Source organism: Grammomys surdaster, unplaced genomic scaffold (genome assembly GCF_004785775.1).
Source record: "Grammomys surdaster isolate TR1022 unplaced genomic scaffold, NIH_TR_1.0 917, whole genome shotgun sequence".
In the NCBI taxonomy this organism is placed as follows: Eukaryota; Metazoa; Chordata; class Mammalia; order Rodentia; family Muridae; genus Grammomys; species Grammomys surdaster.
Window position 1 is genome coordinate 64,215 of NW_021605336.1, and position 13,608 is coordinate 77,822.

General features: G+C 38.7%; 1 gene segment (V, D, J or C); it reads left to right on the forward strand.

The window, feature by feature from the left end:
- Positions 1-2,657: 2,657 nt before the first annotated feature.
- LOC114634217 lies at positions 2,658-3,116 on the forward strand. The segment is given in 2 exon segments: positions 2,658-2,703; positions 2,788-3,116. Coding segments are annotated over 2 exon segments (375 nt in total).
- The last annotated feature ends 10,492 nt before the right edge of the window (positions 3,117-13,608 follow it).

Sequence of the window (13,608 nt, forward strand, 5' to 3'; positions counted from 1 at the left end):
TCCTGTAGACATATAAACATAACCACATCCTCATCTTAAAACAATTATAGGTTTTTATTCTAATGTAAACACATTCTTATATAGTGTATTTATTTGTTATTTCTTCAGTTTTTCAATCATCCAGTGTCTCTCAACTTCTGTTCCTTTTTCATCAATATTGAGAAACTTTAGAGTTAACAAAGTATTATTTAATCTGTCCTTGGGGATTTACTCTACCTTTTTGTTTAATAAGCTTTACTTTTAAGGTTCCTTTGGCTCTTTTTGTAGCTCCTTTCCTGTGGAATTATGTAGTATACAAATAGCATGATTTATATTATAATATACAAATAATTGCTTCATTTTATTGGATACATATGCAGGAGCAGTATCAGTTTTAATTTGAGCAGGTATCCAAATAATTGTCATCTTTACCAATAAGTGTACAATAACGCAATCAGCCTTTTTAGAACTTAAAGCAGTGGCCCAATGAAAGCCTGAGTATGTGTTAATGATATGGTGAACTTTGGGTCCTCATTCTGTCCTACCATTGGGGAATCGAACATGCAGCTGGGGAGGCAAACCATGGAGAGTGCTTGACTGTGTTGACCCTGTGCCACAGCTGTCAGGGGCTAGACTTTAGAGAAGCACCAATATACCTCTCAGGGGATGGAAGAATGCAGTCTAAGGTGTGGCAGGCTGAAGTTGGAGTTTCTGCAGGAACAGGAAATTCTCCTTATTGGCTGGGTTTCATAGTGCAGGAAATAATATGATGTCTATAGGGAGAGAAAAATAACTGAAGGCAGCCTCGATGGTCCTCAACTGAAAAAGGATAAAGAACACATGGTCCATCTACACAATGGAATACTACTCTGTCATTAAAAACAAAGATGGAATGTGAGAATATCATCCTGAGTGAAGTAACCCAGAGCCAGAAAGAAATATATGATATGTACTTGTAAGCGAACATAAGCCATAAAGTGCAAGACAGCAGTGCTATAATACACAGAGCCAAAGAAAGTGATAAGAAGGAGTTCCCAATGGAGGATGTACAGATCTCATTCAGAAGTGGAAACAAAATAGTCATTGGAGGTTGATGGAGAGAGGGAACTGGGGAATATAGGTGGTGAGGAGGGGAAGAGAGATGGTGATCAGGTGGGGGGAGATGTTTGTGGGATGAGCAGTATGTGAGAACAGAAATTGGTTTGGTGGGGAAACTATGGTGACTAGCTGGAGGCCTGGGACAAGAGAGGATACTGGGAGTCTATGGGGTCAATTTTTTACATCTTTCCATTAAGAGTTATTAATACCAGACTAAACATTACTTATCTATTTTCTAGCTACACTAGTTCATTATATGGTTAAGTCAATGCTTTTATGCTACAACTTTTGTGAAAAAACCCTCCTACCTTGTAGCATAAAATAATATATCCACTTTTGTACTTGTGCAACTTTTTATCACCATAAACAACAGTATAACAATTTTAAAAATTACAACATGGATGGGGAGGAATTCCTGAAGGGCCACACAAAAGTGATGCTCTATTGGCATTTGATGACTGTTTGCCAAAGTAAAATTCTGGGGGTTAACTATGTACTACTGATGGCACTATTTATCTGTATATAGATAGTACTATACTAACTGAGTTATCAGTTAATGGAAAATAAATGGATAACCTTACACAGTTCCAGACCTTGATGGCTACAACATCAGCCTTCATATAAGATGTACCTACTAGTGCCTGACTGCTATGTAGATACCAATTGGTTTCAAGTTGGAATAATCAAATGTTCCCTCAGAAAGACCTCATACTAAAGAGGAACTTTGTAACATTTGTCCCCCATGAAGGGAGAGGCTAATTAACATTCCTTGGTCAGAAGACACATGCTGGATTAACATTTCTTGGTCAGAAGAGAAAGGAAGAGGCTGATAACATTCCTCAGACCACGAGATAACACAACTGTTATACTAATAATAAATACCCTGCCCCATCATCATTAGCCTCCATAGCTGCCATCAGAGACTGCAAACTATCGGTCCTATATGTCTGTCCTTTCTATTGGCTCAAACCCCTAGTCCAAATTCCACATCCTTTCTCTGTCCACTTCTCTTCCTGTCCTGCTTGGAAATCCCACCTTATCCTTTGCCCAGAGATCCAATCAAGAAACAAGTAGGGAAACTAGATTTTTGTTATTAGCTCCTCCCCCTACATAACCCATTGGTAAAGCAAATATTAATTGCATGTATCTGAAAGAAGGCTCTAAGTTCTCAAAACTTAGCCAGTTTTTTTTTAAATTTCCATCACTACCATCATCCTCACAACCACCATCTGTAAATCAGTTGATAACATTGTCTCAAAGGAGAGCAACAGTCTAAGACCAGTGATCTATTGAGAGCTTAGTCCCCAAAGTTATACCCACAGCATCCACGACTCAGGGGAAGTGCATCAGATGCATTTCTTCAGAGACAATTACACCTTGGACCCGAGAAATCCAATGCCTGACCTTTGTACCTTCTCAGTCTTTCCTGTCCACTGATCTAGGTCCTTATCTAAGGAGTATCCTGCATATGAATATGCAAATTACTTGCATCTGGTTGGAAATACAGGGATGTCCACACCCACCAAACAAATATCATATAAGTGTCCTCTCCACAGTCCCTGAACACATCTACTCTAACCATGGAAGAGAGCTGCATCTTTCTCTTCCTCCTGTCAGTAACTGCAGGTAAGGGGCCTGCAGTTTTCCAAATCTGAAGAAGAGAGAGGGACTGAGGTGACAATAACATCCACCCTGCCTTTCTCTCCACAGGTGTCCACTCCCAGGGTCAGCTGCAGCAATCTGAAGCTGAGCTGGTCAGGCCTGGGGCTTCATTGAAGATGTCCTGTAAGGCTTCTGGCTACACATTCACTGACTATCGAATGCACTGGGTGAAGCAGAGGCTTGGGGAGGTCCTGGAATGGATCGGATCTATTGATCCTAGAAGTGGTTATACTGAATACAAAGAGAAGTTCAAGGGCAAGGTCACATTGACTACAGACAAATCCTCCAGCACAGCCTACATGGAGCTCATCAGTCTGACCTCTGAGGACTCTGCGACCTATTACTGTACAAGACACAGTGTTGTAACCACATCCTGAGTGTGTCAAAAACCCTGAAGGGGCAGGAAGCTGCCCTGGGACTAAGACGACAGAAAAGATTGATGTGAAGACTTGTGTAAGAATAATCGTTTTGGGCATCCATTTTTCTGCCTCCTCCTCATAGTCCTATAGTGCCTTTGTGAACTCTGTAAAACGACATCTTAGAATAAAATGATGTTCATTCAGGATAAACCAACAGTACACTGTACCCTGTCCATATCTGCATCAGTGCCTACCTCCATTGACGTGTTTCTTCTTCGATAAAACTATAAAAAGGGAAAACCATAATGATGCATGATAAAAATATATCTAAATGCTGAGTGGTGGAAGATTTTATTGGAATAGCCAGGAATAAAGTATAGTAGAAATTTGACCTGTAATATCCAAATCATCAAGCTGAAGGCAAACAGAAACACCTTTCCTTGTCTTAAGTATTAAGTGAAGTCAGGTGTGTTATTAACTCTGGCTGTGTGTTCCAGCAGAAGTTCCATTCTCTTAGAATCTAAGAGAATTTATCAAATCAATGTATGTACATGCTAATTGGGGTGGGTAGGTTGTTTTATCATATGCAAATCTCTGGTCTAACATTTTATTTCTTCCCAGTCCCAGTAATCAGCTCTATAGTCACTAGTTTTTATAGAACATGGACCTAATCCAATATAGCATCAACTCTCATAAACCATTGTGTACCTGTAGCTCATCCTTGTGCAACAGAGTATTTGTGAACTAGTGTATCTCTGTGTCTATCTGTATTTCTTGTACTTTGTTTTAGTGATTTTTCTTCTCATTGTTTATTTTGTTCTATCCCATTCTGTTTGGTTTTTCTTTATTTTGTTTTTTTTTTAAGTTATTTTTAAGTTCTGTTTGTTTTCTAATTAGATAAAGAAAGGAGTCAAGGTGGGTAAAAATCAGGGAGGTGTTGGAAAAGAGAAATCAGTAATCAGAATATATTTCATGAAAATCTATTTTCAATAAAAATAAAACAATAATTCTAAAAGATTAATAGAGAATTGTGATAACGTCTTTATAGTGTAAATCTCACATATCCCCAAGTTCCCAGACTTCATATCTTATGTCTCTGTTTAAATTATTCAAAGTATAACCAGAGGCTAGAACTTAAAAAAAGATTTGATGATGAGGCATATGTAAAATGCCTCAGGTGTAGTGAAAAGTAAGTAAAATATTTGGGCTTAAATCTGTGTGTGTGTGTCTGTATTTTGGTCTGTCTGTGTGTCTGTCTGTTTGTATGTGTCTATGTGTATATGTCTGTGTGACTTATGATGGTATGTATGTATGTCTTTCTCTCTGTATGTGTGTGTGTTTATAATATGGTAATTTCTTCTAGAAAAACTTATTATTTTTTCTATTTCTTAATTTTAATTTTATTACTTTTTAAAATTATTCACTTTATTCTGATCACTGCCTTTTCCTGGTCACATCCTCTAATAATCTTTTCCTCTTCTCCTGTCCCCTTCTCCTCTGACCAGGTTGGGGCCACCCTGTGTATCCAAAGAAATCAGGGATACAGGATACATACCTAAAGATAATCAAGGCAATATACAACAAGCCAATAGCCAACACCAAACTAAATGGAGAGGAACTTAAAGCATTTCTATTAAAATAAGGCTGCCCACTCTCTATATATATTCAACATTGTGTTGTAGATGGCTCTGTGCTTCCTGCATTTTGATGTTAATTTCTGCTCTTTTGGGAGGGGCTACGGACAAGGAAAGAGTTATGCATTCAAGTTGACTTCTTGTGAACCAATCCCCTAATGAATAAAGGAGTCAATCACTGGGGGAGTAGGAGGGAATTCTAAGCTGGATAGGGGAAGAGAGGAAGAGGAGGAAAGAGAGAGAGGGTCCTTTTGGACAGAGGTGAGTACATGAGCAAGATGTAGTGGTAGATGGGAACACACTTGGAGGGACCCATGGCTCCAGCTGTATATGCAGTGGAAGAGGGCCTTGTCAGGTATTGGTGGGAGAGGAGGTCCTTGGTTTCATGAAGGCTGGATGCCCTAGTGTGGGGGAATTCAAGGGTGGGAAGAAGGAAGTGGGTCAATGGTTGGGAGCACACCTTCATAGAAGTAACAAAAGGGGGACTGGATAAGGTATTTCTGGCTGGGGATGGGGGTGGGGAGGGGATGGGGAAAGGGGATAACATCAAAATTGTAAATAAATAAAATATCCAATTTTTAAAAAAAAGGTGTAGGGGTAGAACTTCCTGGCCACAGGAGAATTAGATTTACTGAGGCTTACAAGATTATGTTTTAGTTGTTGCACCCAGAGATTGAGTTAACATTGTTCCTAAACTCTGTGTAGTGTTTTTCTCACAGCGACTGGACCAAGTTTGAGAGAGAAAGGTATGGTGGCAAAGCCTGGGTTTGTGTGGTGTGCCCATCAGAGGCCATGAGGGTTTGAAGCACAGAAATGTTGTGGTAGTGACCCACCAGTGGCAAGTTAGAGAGCTGGGTGGTGAGATTCTGGAGCTCTGGACTATTGAGCATTGCAGCAAAAACTTGTATGGTGGCTAATCCAGGAGCTTGCCAAGTGCCTCTTTTCTAAATACCTCCCACTACAACATGATACTTGCAGTTCTTGCTAGAGCAATAAGACAACTAAAGGAGATCAAGGGGAAAATAAATTGGAAAAGAAGTCAAAATATCATTATTTGCAGACGATAGATATGATAGTAAACATGAATGACCACAAAAATTCAACCAGTGAACTCCTACAGCTGATAAACAGCCTCAACAATGTGGCTGGATACAAAATTAAGTAAAGAAATCAGTAACCCTCATTTATTCAAATGAATTTGTCCTATTGAGAACGTTCTTTGTCTTTCAAAAGTTTTGTAGTTTCATGAGGTCCCACTAATCAATTATTGATCATAGAGCCTGAACCATTGGTATTCTTTCAGGAACTTATCTCTTTCAGGAACTGTATTAACATGTTCATGGGTATTTCCCACTTTCTCTTCTATGAGATTCTGTATATCAGGTTTTATGTTGAGACTGATCCATTGGGATATGAATTTTGTGCACACTGATAAATATGAATCTATTTTAATTCTTCTTCATGTAGACATCCCTTTAGTCTAGTACCATTTATTGAAGATTCAGATATTTGTGATCAATGAAAACATGTTCCAGTAAGAGAAGAAGGCCTAAGGTTGAATGGTAGAATGCTGGAAAAGTTGTGTGTGTGTTCTGGTAAAAAGTATACAGTTTAAAAGGCATTGCACCAGGTCATCTCATACTGTAATAATGAGTTTAAGTTACGAGAAGACTCTAAAACCATCTCTCCATAATCTAAGAGAGTCCAATAATTTTGTAAATACATTTTGTTGTGAGAGGAAGATGTGTATATAAGTCTATACTGCTAAAGAAGCAAACATTCCTGTACATTGCAATCTCTGATATCCATCAGCATACCACCATACTGAACTAAGAAGTATAGCTGTATTGACATTATTCTAACTAGAACCAAAGCTGAAATGCTAAGTAGTGTCAATCCAACAGCCTGATTTTTAGGGATAAGTGTTCTTCTAGAATAAGAGGTTGCTCTCAGGGTGTTGAACTACCCCCAGGATATCATAGATATTCTGTCAAGTGATAGAAGAGAAGCCATGCAATTGGTTCCAGCTGTTTTTCTCCTGCCATATTAGGTACAACTCATTTGAGATTCTCAAGTCAGTGTATAACATACATGAACAGCCTCACATTCTGTGGCATGTATTTTTATGTTATTATGTATAACTATACTTTAGAAATTTAAACACACATACACAAAAATTTCTATGTAGTACTAATTGCTTTTCTCATTCCAGGGAGCAACTTTCAAGTCCATCCTACATTGTGAAAACATTCAGCTCCTGAAAAGCTTTACTTAACATGTGTGCTATTCTTGAATAAGATCTTGAACTTGAAACAGTAGACAGGGGGATAAAGCTTTCTAAAGATATATATCTTCCAACCAATGAGGATCCTTGTCAAAGAGATGTTCTCCATCCCTCATTTCTGTAAATGGTTCAAATGCAGTGTGAGAAACAGGTTAACTTGCATTCCAAATTTACTTCAGTTCTACTTCCTTCTGGATGTGAAATATATCACATCCAGTTGTTAACTGGTCTGTGAGTATCACAGTGTTTTCTCCTCTTTCCAGTGATTCCTGTATCTTAGTAGTTCTAGAATTCATACATGGACACATGGGGAAGGGGGCTTATCTGAGTATAAAACTTATTGTCATCCTTCAGACTTCAGGGGCTCTGCCCCAGGTAAAGCCTGATGAAAGCAGTGAAGGCATATTTCTCTCCTGTTGTCACCTTTTACAAGTGGGAACTGATGGAGATGGATCCCACTACCCCAAGTGTGAGAGAATGTCTTTGAAAGAATAACTGATAACAATATAAGCACAACTCTATCATCTCCAGGTAAACAAGAGCCATTTCTCCTTGAAGGTAAGTTCTGAGAGCACTGAAGTTGCAGAGATACGTTTCTGTTGAAGCCAGACAGAGAAACTTCTGTTTAAGCCATGATAAACTTACATGCAGAGGAGCTTATGAACAACAGGGGTCACAAGGGAACCAATAATCCCCATCAGAGTGATGAAGTTGGTGTGGAAGGGACTCTGTATCTTCTGTTGATTCTTCTCTTAAAGACATAGTAGCTGAGCAGTCCCTGCTATGATTGAATTGTGAGTTTTCCATGCTCAAACACAGTGAAGATTCATTGTTACACACCTCACAGATTGATATTTTCTTGTTTACTTTATTTAATTTTAATTTACTTCTATGATTTTGTTCCCTTTACATCATTTTGGTAAGTTTTTGTATACAAACTTACTATACAAACAAATATTATTTTCAGGTATAGGAAAGAGATTTAAAACTCTCACACTTTAGCAGGATTTGAAATTTCCTATAATTACAACCTCCTTTTGTAACATCTGATAACTCTTTTCCAAAGTGGAGCAAAATTCTCTGGTCAGAAATATATTGAAAGCTTCATTTCTGATGTTACATCCACAGCATCTGAGCAGAGGTCAGGGAAGGGATATGGGATTCATTTTCTCAGAGAGGATTAGGGCTTGGACCCTAAAACCCTGCTATCTTACACAAGTGTACACTACCTCCTTTTCCAATTGGATTAAGTCCTTACCTAAGAAGTTCACTACTCTTGAGTATGTAAATTACAGGAGGGTATGGTTCTTATGTAGAGAGATGTCCACACTCCACACAATCTGTAATCAGTGTCCTCTCCACAGTCACTGAATACTCTGATCCTCACCATGGGATGGAGCTATATCCTTTTTCTATTGGCAGCATCTACAGTTATGGGGCTCAACAATTCCAACTTTGAAATAGAGATAGTGATTGAGATGACAATGCCTTCTATTCTTCATATTCTTCAATGCCTTTTTCTTCATAAGTGTCTTTTCTGAGGTCAGGCTACAACAGTCTGGGGCTGAACTGAAGAAACTTGGTGCTTCAATGAACCTGTCCTGTAAGGCTTTTGGCTATACATTCATTAACTACAATATGTACGTGAAGCAGAGTCACAGAAAGAGCCTAGAGTGGATTGCTTATATTTATCCTGGAAATGGTGGTACATGCTATGCTTGGAAGTTCAAGTGCAAGGCCACATTGACTGCAGAAAAATCCTCTAAGACAACCTACATGGAGCTCAGCAGCCGGATATCTGAGGACTCTGTAGCCATTTACTGCACAATATACACAATGTTTCAACCACATCCTGAGTCTGTTATAAACCCTAAAAGAGCAGGAACCTGCCCTGAGATTGAGATGACAGAGAAGATTATTGTAAAGACTTGTATGAAATTGGTCATCCTGAATGCTCATTTGTCTCCCTCCTCCTCACTATATGGATTTTGTAAAATTTTCAACATTACAGCTATGAATAAAGTGAGGCTAATTGAGTCCACTATGGTACATCATACCTTGGCACTCTCAGGCTCTTCATCAGTGATCAAATCCACTGGTATTTCTTGCTTAATAAAACATAAAAGCAAATACTATAATATAGTACATTGATAAAAATTATCTCTAGATTCCAAGTCCACTGAAACATTTTTTGTGTGTTCATAATGTATTAAGTATGTTTTTATTGGATATTTTCTATATTTACTTTTCAAATATTATCCTGTTTTCCAGTCTTCCCCTCTGATACCCTCTATCTCATCTCCCCTCTGCTGCTTCTATGAGGGTGGTCCCTCATCCACCTACCCACCCACTCCATCCTCCCTGTCCTTGAATTCTCCTATACTCAGACATCGAGCCTTTACAGGACCAAGGGCCCCTCCTCCTATTGATGTCAAACCAGGTCATCCTCTGCTACATATGTGGCTGCAGCCATGGGTTCCTCCATATGTACTACTTGGTTGATGGTTTAGTCCCTGGGAGCTCTGGGGGGTCTGGTTGTTTGATACTGTTGTTCTTCCTATGGGATTTTAAACCCCTCCAGCTCCTTCAGTCCTTTCTCTAACTCCTCCATTGAGGACCCCATTGGGGAACCCATTCTCAGTCCAGTGGTTGGATGCAAGTATCCCTTCTGTATTTGTCAGACTCTGGCAGAGCCTCACAGTAGACAGGTATATCAGTCTCCTGTCAGCATGCACTTCATGGCATCCACAATGATGTCTGAGTTTGGTGACTGTATATGAGATGGATACTTAGGTAGGGCAGTCTTGCTTAGAATAATGTATAATATGATTTTTATAATTAAAATCTGCATACGTAACACTGGATCAAATAAAAACTTGTCTAATAAGTGACCAGAATGTGTGTTTTAAACTCTGGCTGTGTTATCTAGCAAAAGTCCCAGTCTCTTAGAATGTAAGATATGTGTATCAAAATGAACAGTTACATAAATATAATCCCTGTAAGTTGGTCAAACTTTTATTAAATTATATTTGACAGAACTCATTTATAAACTCAATATATGTACATGTTAATTGAGGTAGGGTCTGAGATTATACATAAATATTTCATTCCATATTGACATCCTTCCTAGTTGCTGTACATGAACACAGCATCATCTCTCACATGGGATACTGGTAGAACACCCTTGGTCTATACAGAATTTGCCTTTGGATAAATGAGTAACTATTACCCACGACAAAGACAACTGTAGAATGTGGTAATCTTAGGATTTTACTTAGTAATATTCCTCTGTATTCAGAAGATTAATTTCCCATATTCCTGTAGCAAGCATTCCCCCATAAAGATGAATATCATGTGGTTAATAAGAAAGAGATCTCATGCTGAATACATTATGACAAGAGTACCCTGGGTTAAGTCATTCATTAATGGGTTAAGAGGCTCCTGGTCCTGTGAAGGTTAGATGAGCCAGTGTATGGGAATGCAAGGACATGGAGGCAGGAATGGGTGGGTAGGTGAATAGGGGAACACCCTTATAGAAGGAAGGGGAGGGGGGATGGGATAGGGTGTTTCTGGGGGAACCAAACCAGGAAAGGGAACATTTGAAATGTAAATAAAGAAAATATCCAAAATTAGAATAAAAAAATAAACTTTTCAACATTACAGATATGGATAAAGTGAAGATAATTGAGTTAATTATGGTACATCATACCTTGACAATCTCAGTCTCTACCAGTGATCACATCCATGGACACTTTTCTTAATAAAACATATGAAAGCAAATACTGTGATAAAATAGGGTGATAAAAAATATTTCGAGATTCCAAGTCACTGAAGCTTTTATGGAGTTGCTTAGAATAATGTATAATATGATTTTTACCATTAAGATTCACATGCATAACACTGGATCAAATAAAACCTTGTCTAATAGTTTTAAGTGACCTGATTATGTGTTGTAAACTCTGGCTGTGTTATCCACCAAAAGTTCCAGTCTCTTAGAATGTAAGAGATGTCTATCAGAATGAACAGTCACAAAAGTACAATCCCTGTAAGGTGGTCAATCTATTATTAAATCACATTTGACAGACTCATTAGTAAACTCAATATACATGTTAATTGAGGTAGGGACTGAGATTATACATGTCTTTCATTCCATATTAACTTCCTTCCTAGTTTCTGTATACAAACACAGTATTATCTCTTAAAGTCATACATGGGATACCTGAAGAACACCCTTGTTCTACAGAGCATTTGCCTTGGATAAATTGTTAACTATTACCTAGCACAAAGACATCTGTGGAATGTGGGAATCTCAGAATTTTACTTAGTAATATTTCTCTGTAGTCAGAACATTAATTTTGAAAGCATTTCCCCCTAAAAGTTGAATGTTATGTGCTTAATATCTCATGGTGAATATATTATGACAGAAATCTCTTTGGAAAAGAATCTTTCAAAACTATGTTGAATTTAAAATACTGTCTGAAATACCAATGACTTCATACAACCACCTCCTGTCCCCTACAACTATAAAACTAAGAATGACCAGAAGGCAAGGAAATCTTCCCCTCCCTTTCGGCCCCTGAATTGAATGGGACTATCCAATGTACTGTGAAGATTTCTTTCCAGTGTTAGTAAGACTTTTAGAGTTGTCTGTTACATGTTGCAAAAATCATTTTGAAGTGCCCAGACACCTCATTCAAGGTCTCTTTTTATTATAAACTTAGAGGACTCTGTAAATGTAGTTTAAAATAGGAGTTCATACATGGTCTATGGCTGGAAAAATAGGACACAGTATATAAGATTGATTTGGCTATAAACAAACTCCAGTGATCACTCCCTTGATCACTGTTTCTAAGGGCTTATCAGAATGATCAAAATGGCTAAGCCTACTTCTGTGTCCTACCCAAAGTCATTTTCATGCCTGAAGCCTACTTTTTTTTTTTTTTTGGTTCTAGCATAAGATTTAGATTCCTGCCTGAAATTACTTCTTTGTTCTAGCCTAATATCAGGTTTCTGCCTGAAGGCCATTTCTTTGTTCTTGTCCAATGTCAGATTCCTGCCAAGCAGCTGCAAAAGCTCTTCACATCTCTACCTTTATTTCATAAATAAGACTGAGCCTGTTTTAGGTCATTTTGATAAGAAAGCCTTCCTTACCCATCATGGAATATGAATTAGCAAAAGGAATGCATTTCTGTCTTACATTGATAAGGTTCTGTGAAGAATCTTACCTGTCCTTGGCTTGCCAGCCTGTTAAACTAATAACTGTCTGGGGATCCATTTTCAGTTTAAATCTATCTACTATGATGTGGGGTTTTAGCATGCTTTGGTCCTGTTGTGTTGAATTATGGATCCCATGCCTGTCTCCACACCGACCCCCACCCACCAAGGGACTAGGGTTGTGGCTCAGAGAAACAGAGGCACAGGAATTTGACTATGTTTACTCCATGCAGGTGCCAGGTGGACTTCTGGCTGTGTGAAGCTACAGGACTCTGCTCCTGGGGTGGGAAAAAGCAGTCTGAGATCACGAGGGGAGGAGGAAAAGCTCCGGCTGTGTCCCGTGTGAATGAGAATCTTGGTCATGGCAACTCACCTGGCTGTGTCATGGCTGGCTCAGCTCGCTTACTTGGTTGATGGCCTTCATGGCTAGAAGCTTAGAGAGGTCCTTGGCAGGAGATTAGATGGTGGCTCTGTAGTTGAAAATCTTCTCCACGGTTTCCCAAGGCAGACCCCAAAGAAGAGAGATAGTCCATGGTCTTAAAATGTTTATTGTCATGGCAGAAAATGGTTGAAACTACATCCAGATATTCTCAGGGCAGGCCTGAGGTTAAATACCTTTTGCAAGAAGAAGGGTCTGAAAAGGAATGCTTAATTGGCTATGCCCTCTGGCCTTTAGGTATGTCATTAATATGGAGATTTGTCTTGAGTCTCTGTGGCCTGTACTCATGCCCTCTACCTGTGGAGAGGCTAGTATAGGTGTTTTCCTTCATGACTGAAGGGTGTGGGTCTATGGAAGTCTTCGCCCTCAGTTCAGGAGCCTGGAGTCTGGGAGCATGCTGAAATGCACGCAGGGAACCTGTGGGGTTTCCAACCTGCTGAGTCTCTGACAATCTCTAGCTGATGCTCGACAAGAAAACATGGTGTTCTTTCATGATCCTGATAGTGTTAATGTTTATTTAATATATTTTACATTTTCAGTAATAGAGATAAAACTTGAGGCCTTATTCATCTTATCCCCTCCCATCATTCTATGTCTCCAGGCAAGTTTGATTACTTTCATTTAATGTATATTTCATTATTCATTATCTTTACATTAATTTTTCTCAAATTATAAAATTGTAATTGTTATTCTGTGAATTTCTATGAATTTACTGTATACTACCTGGTAATATAATCTGTAAAGTGTGCATGTGAAAAAAGCACAGAAATGGGGCTTGGGAGATGGCTCATTGTTTAGAGTACTAAGTGGTGTTTGTGATGACCCAGGTTCAATTCCCAGCATCCACATCAAAGCTTACAACTCTCTGTCAATCTAGGTTCAGGGAATCTGACACTTTCACATATAGGCAAAACAAAAGTGCCCATAAAATTTCAAAAA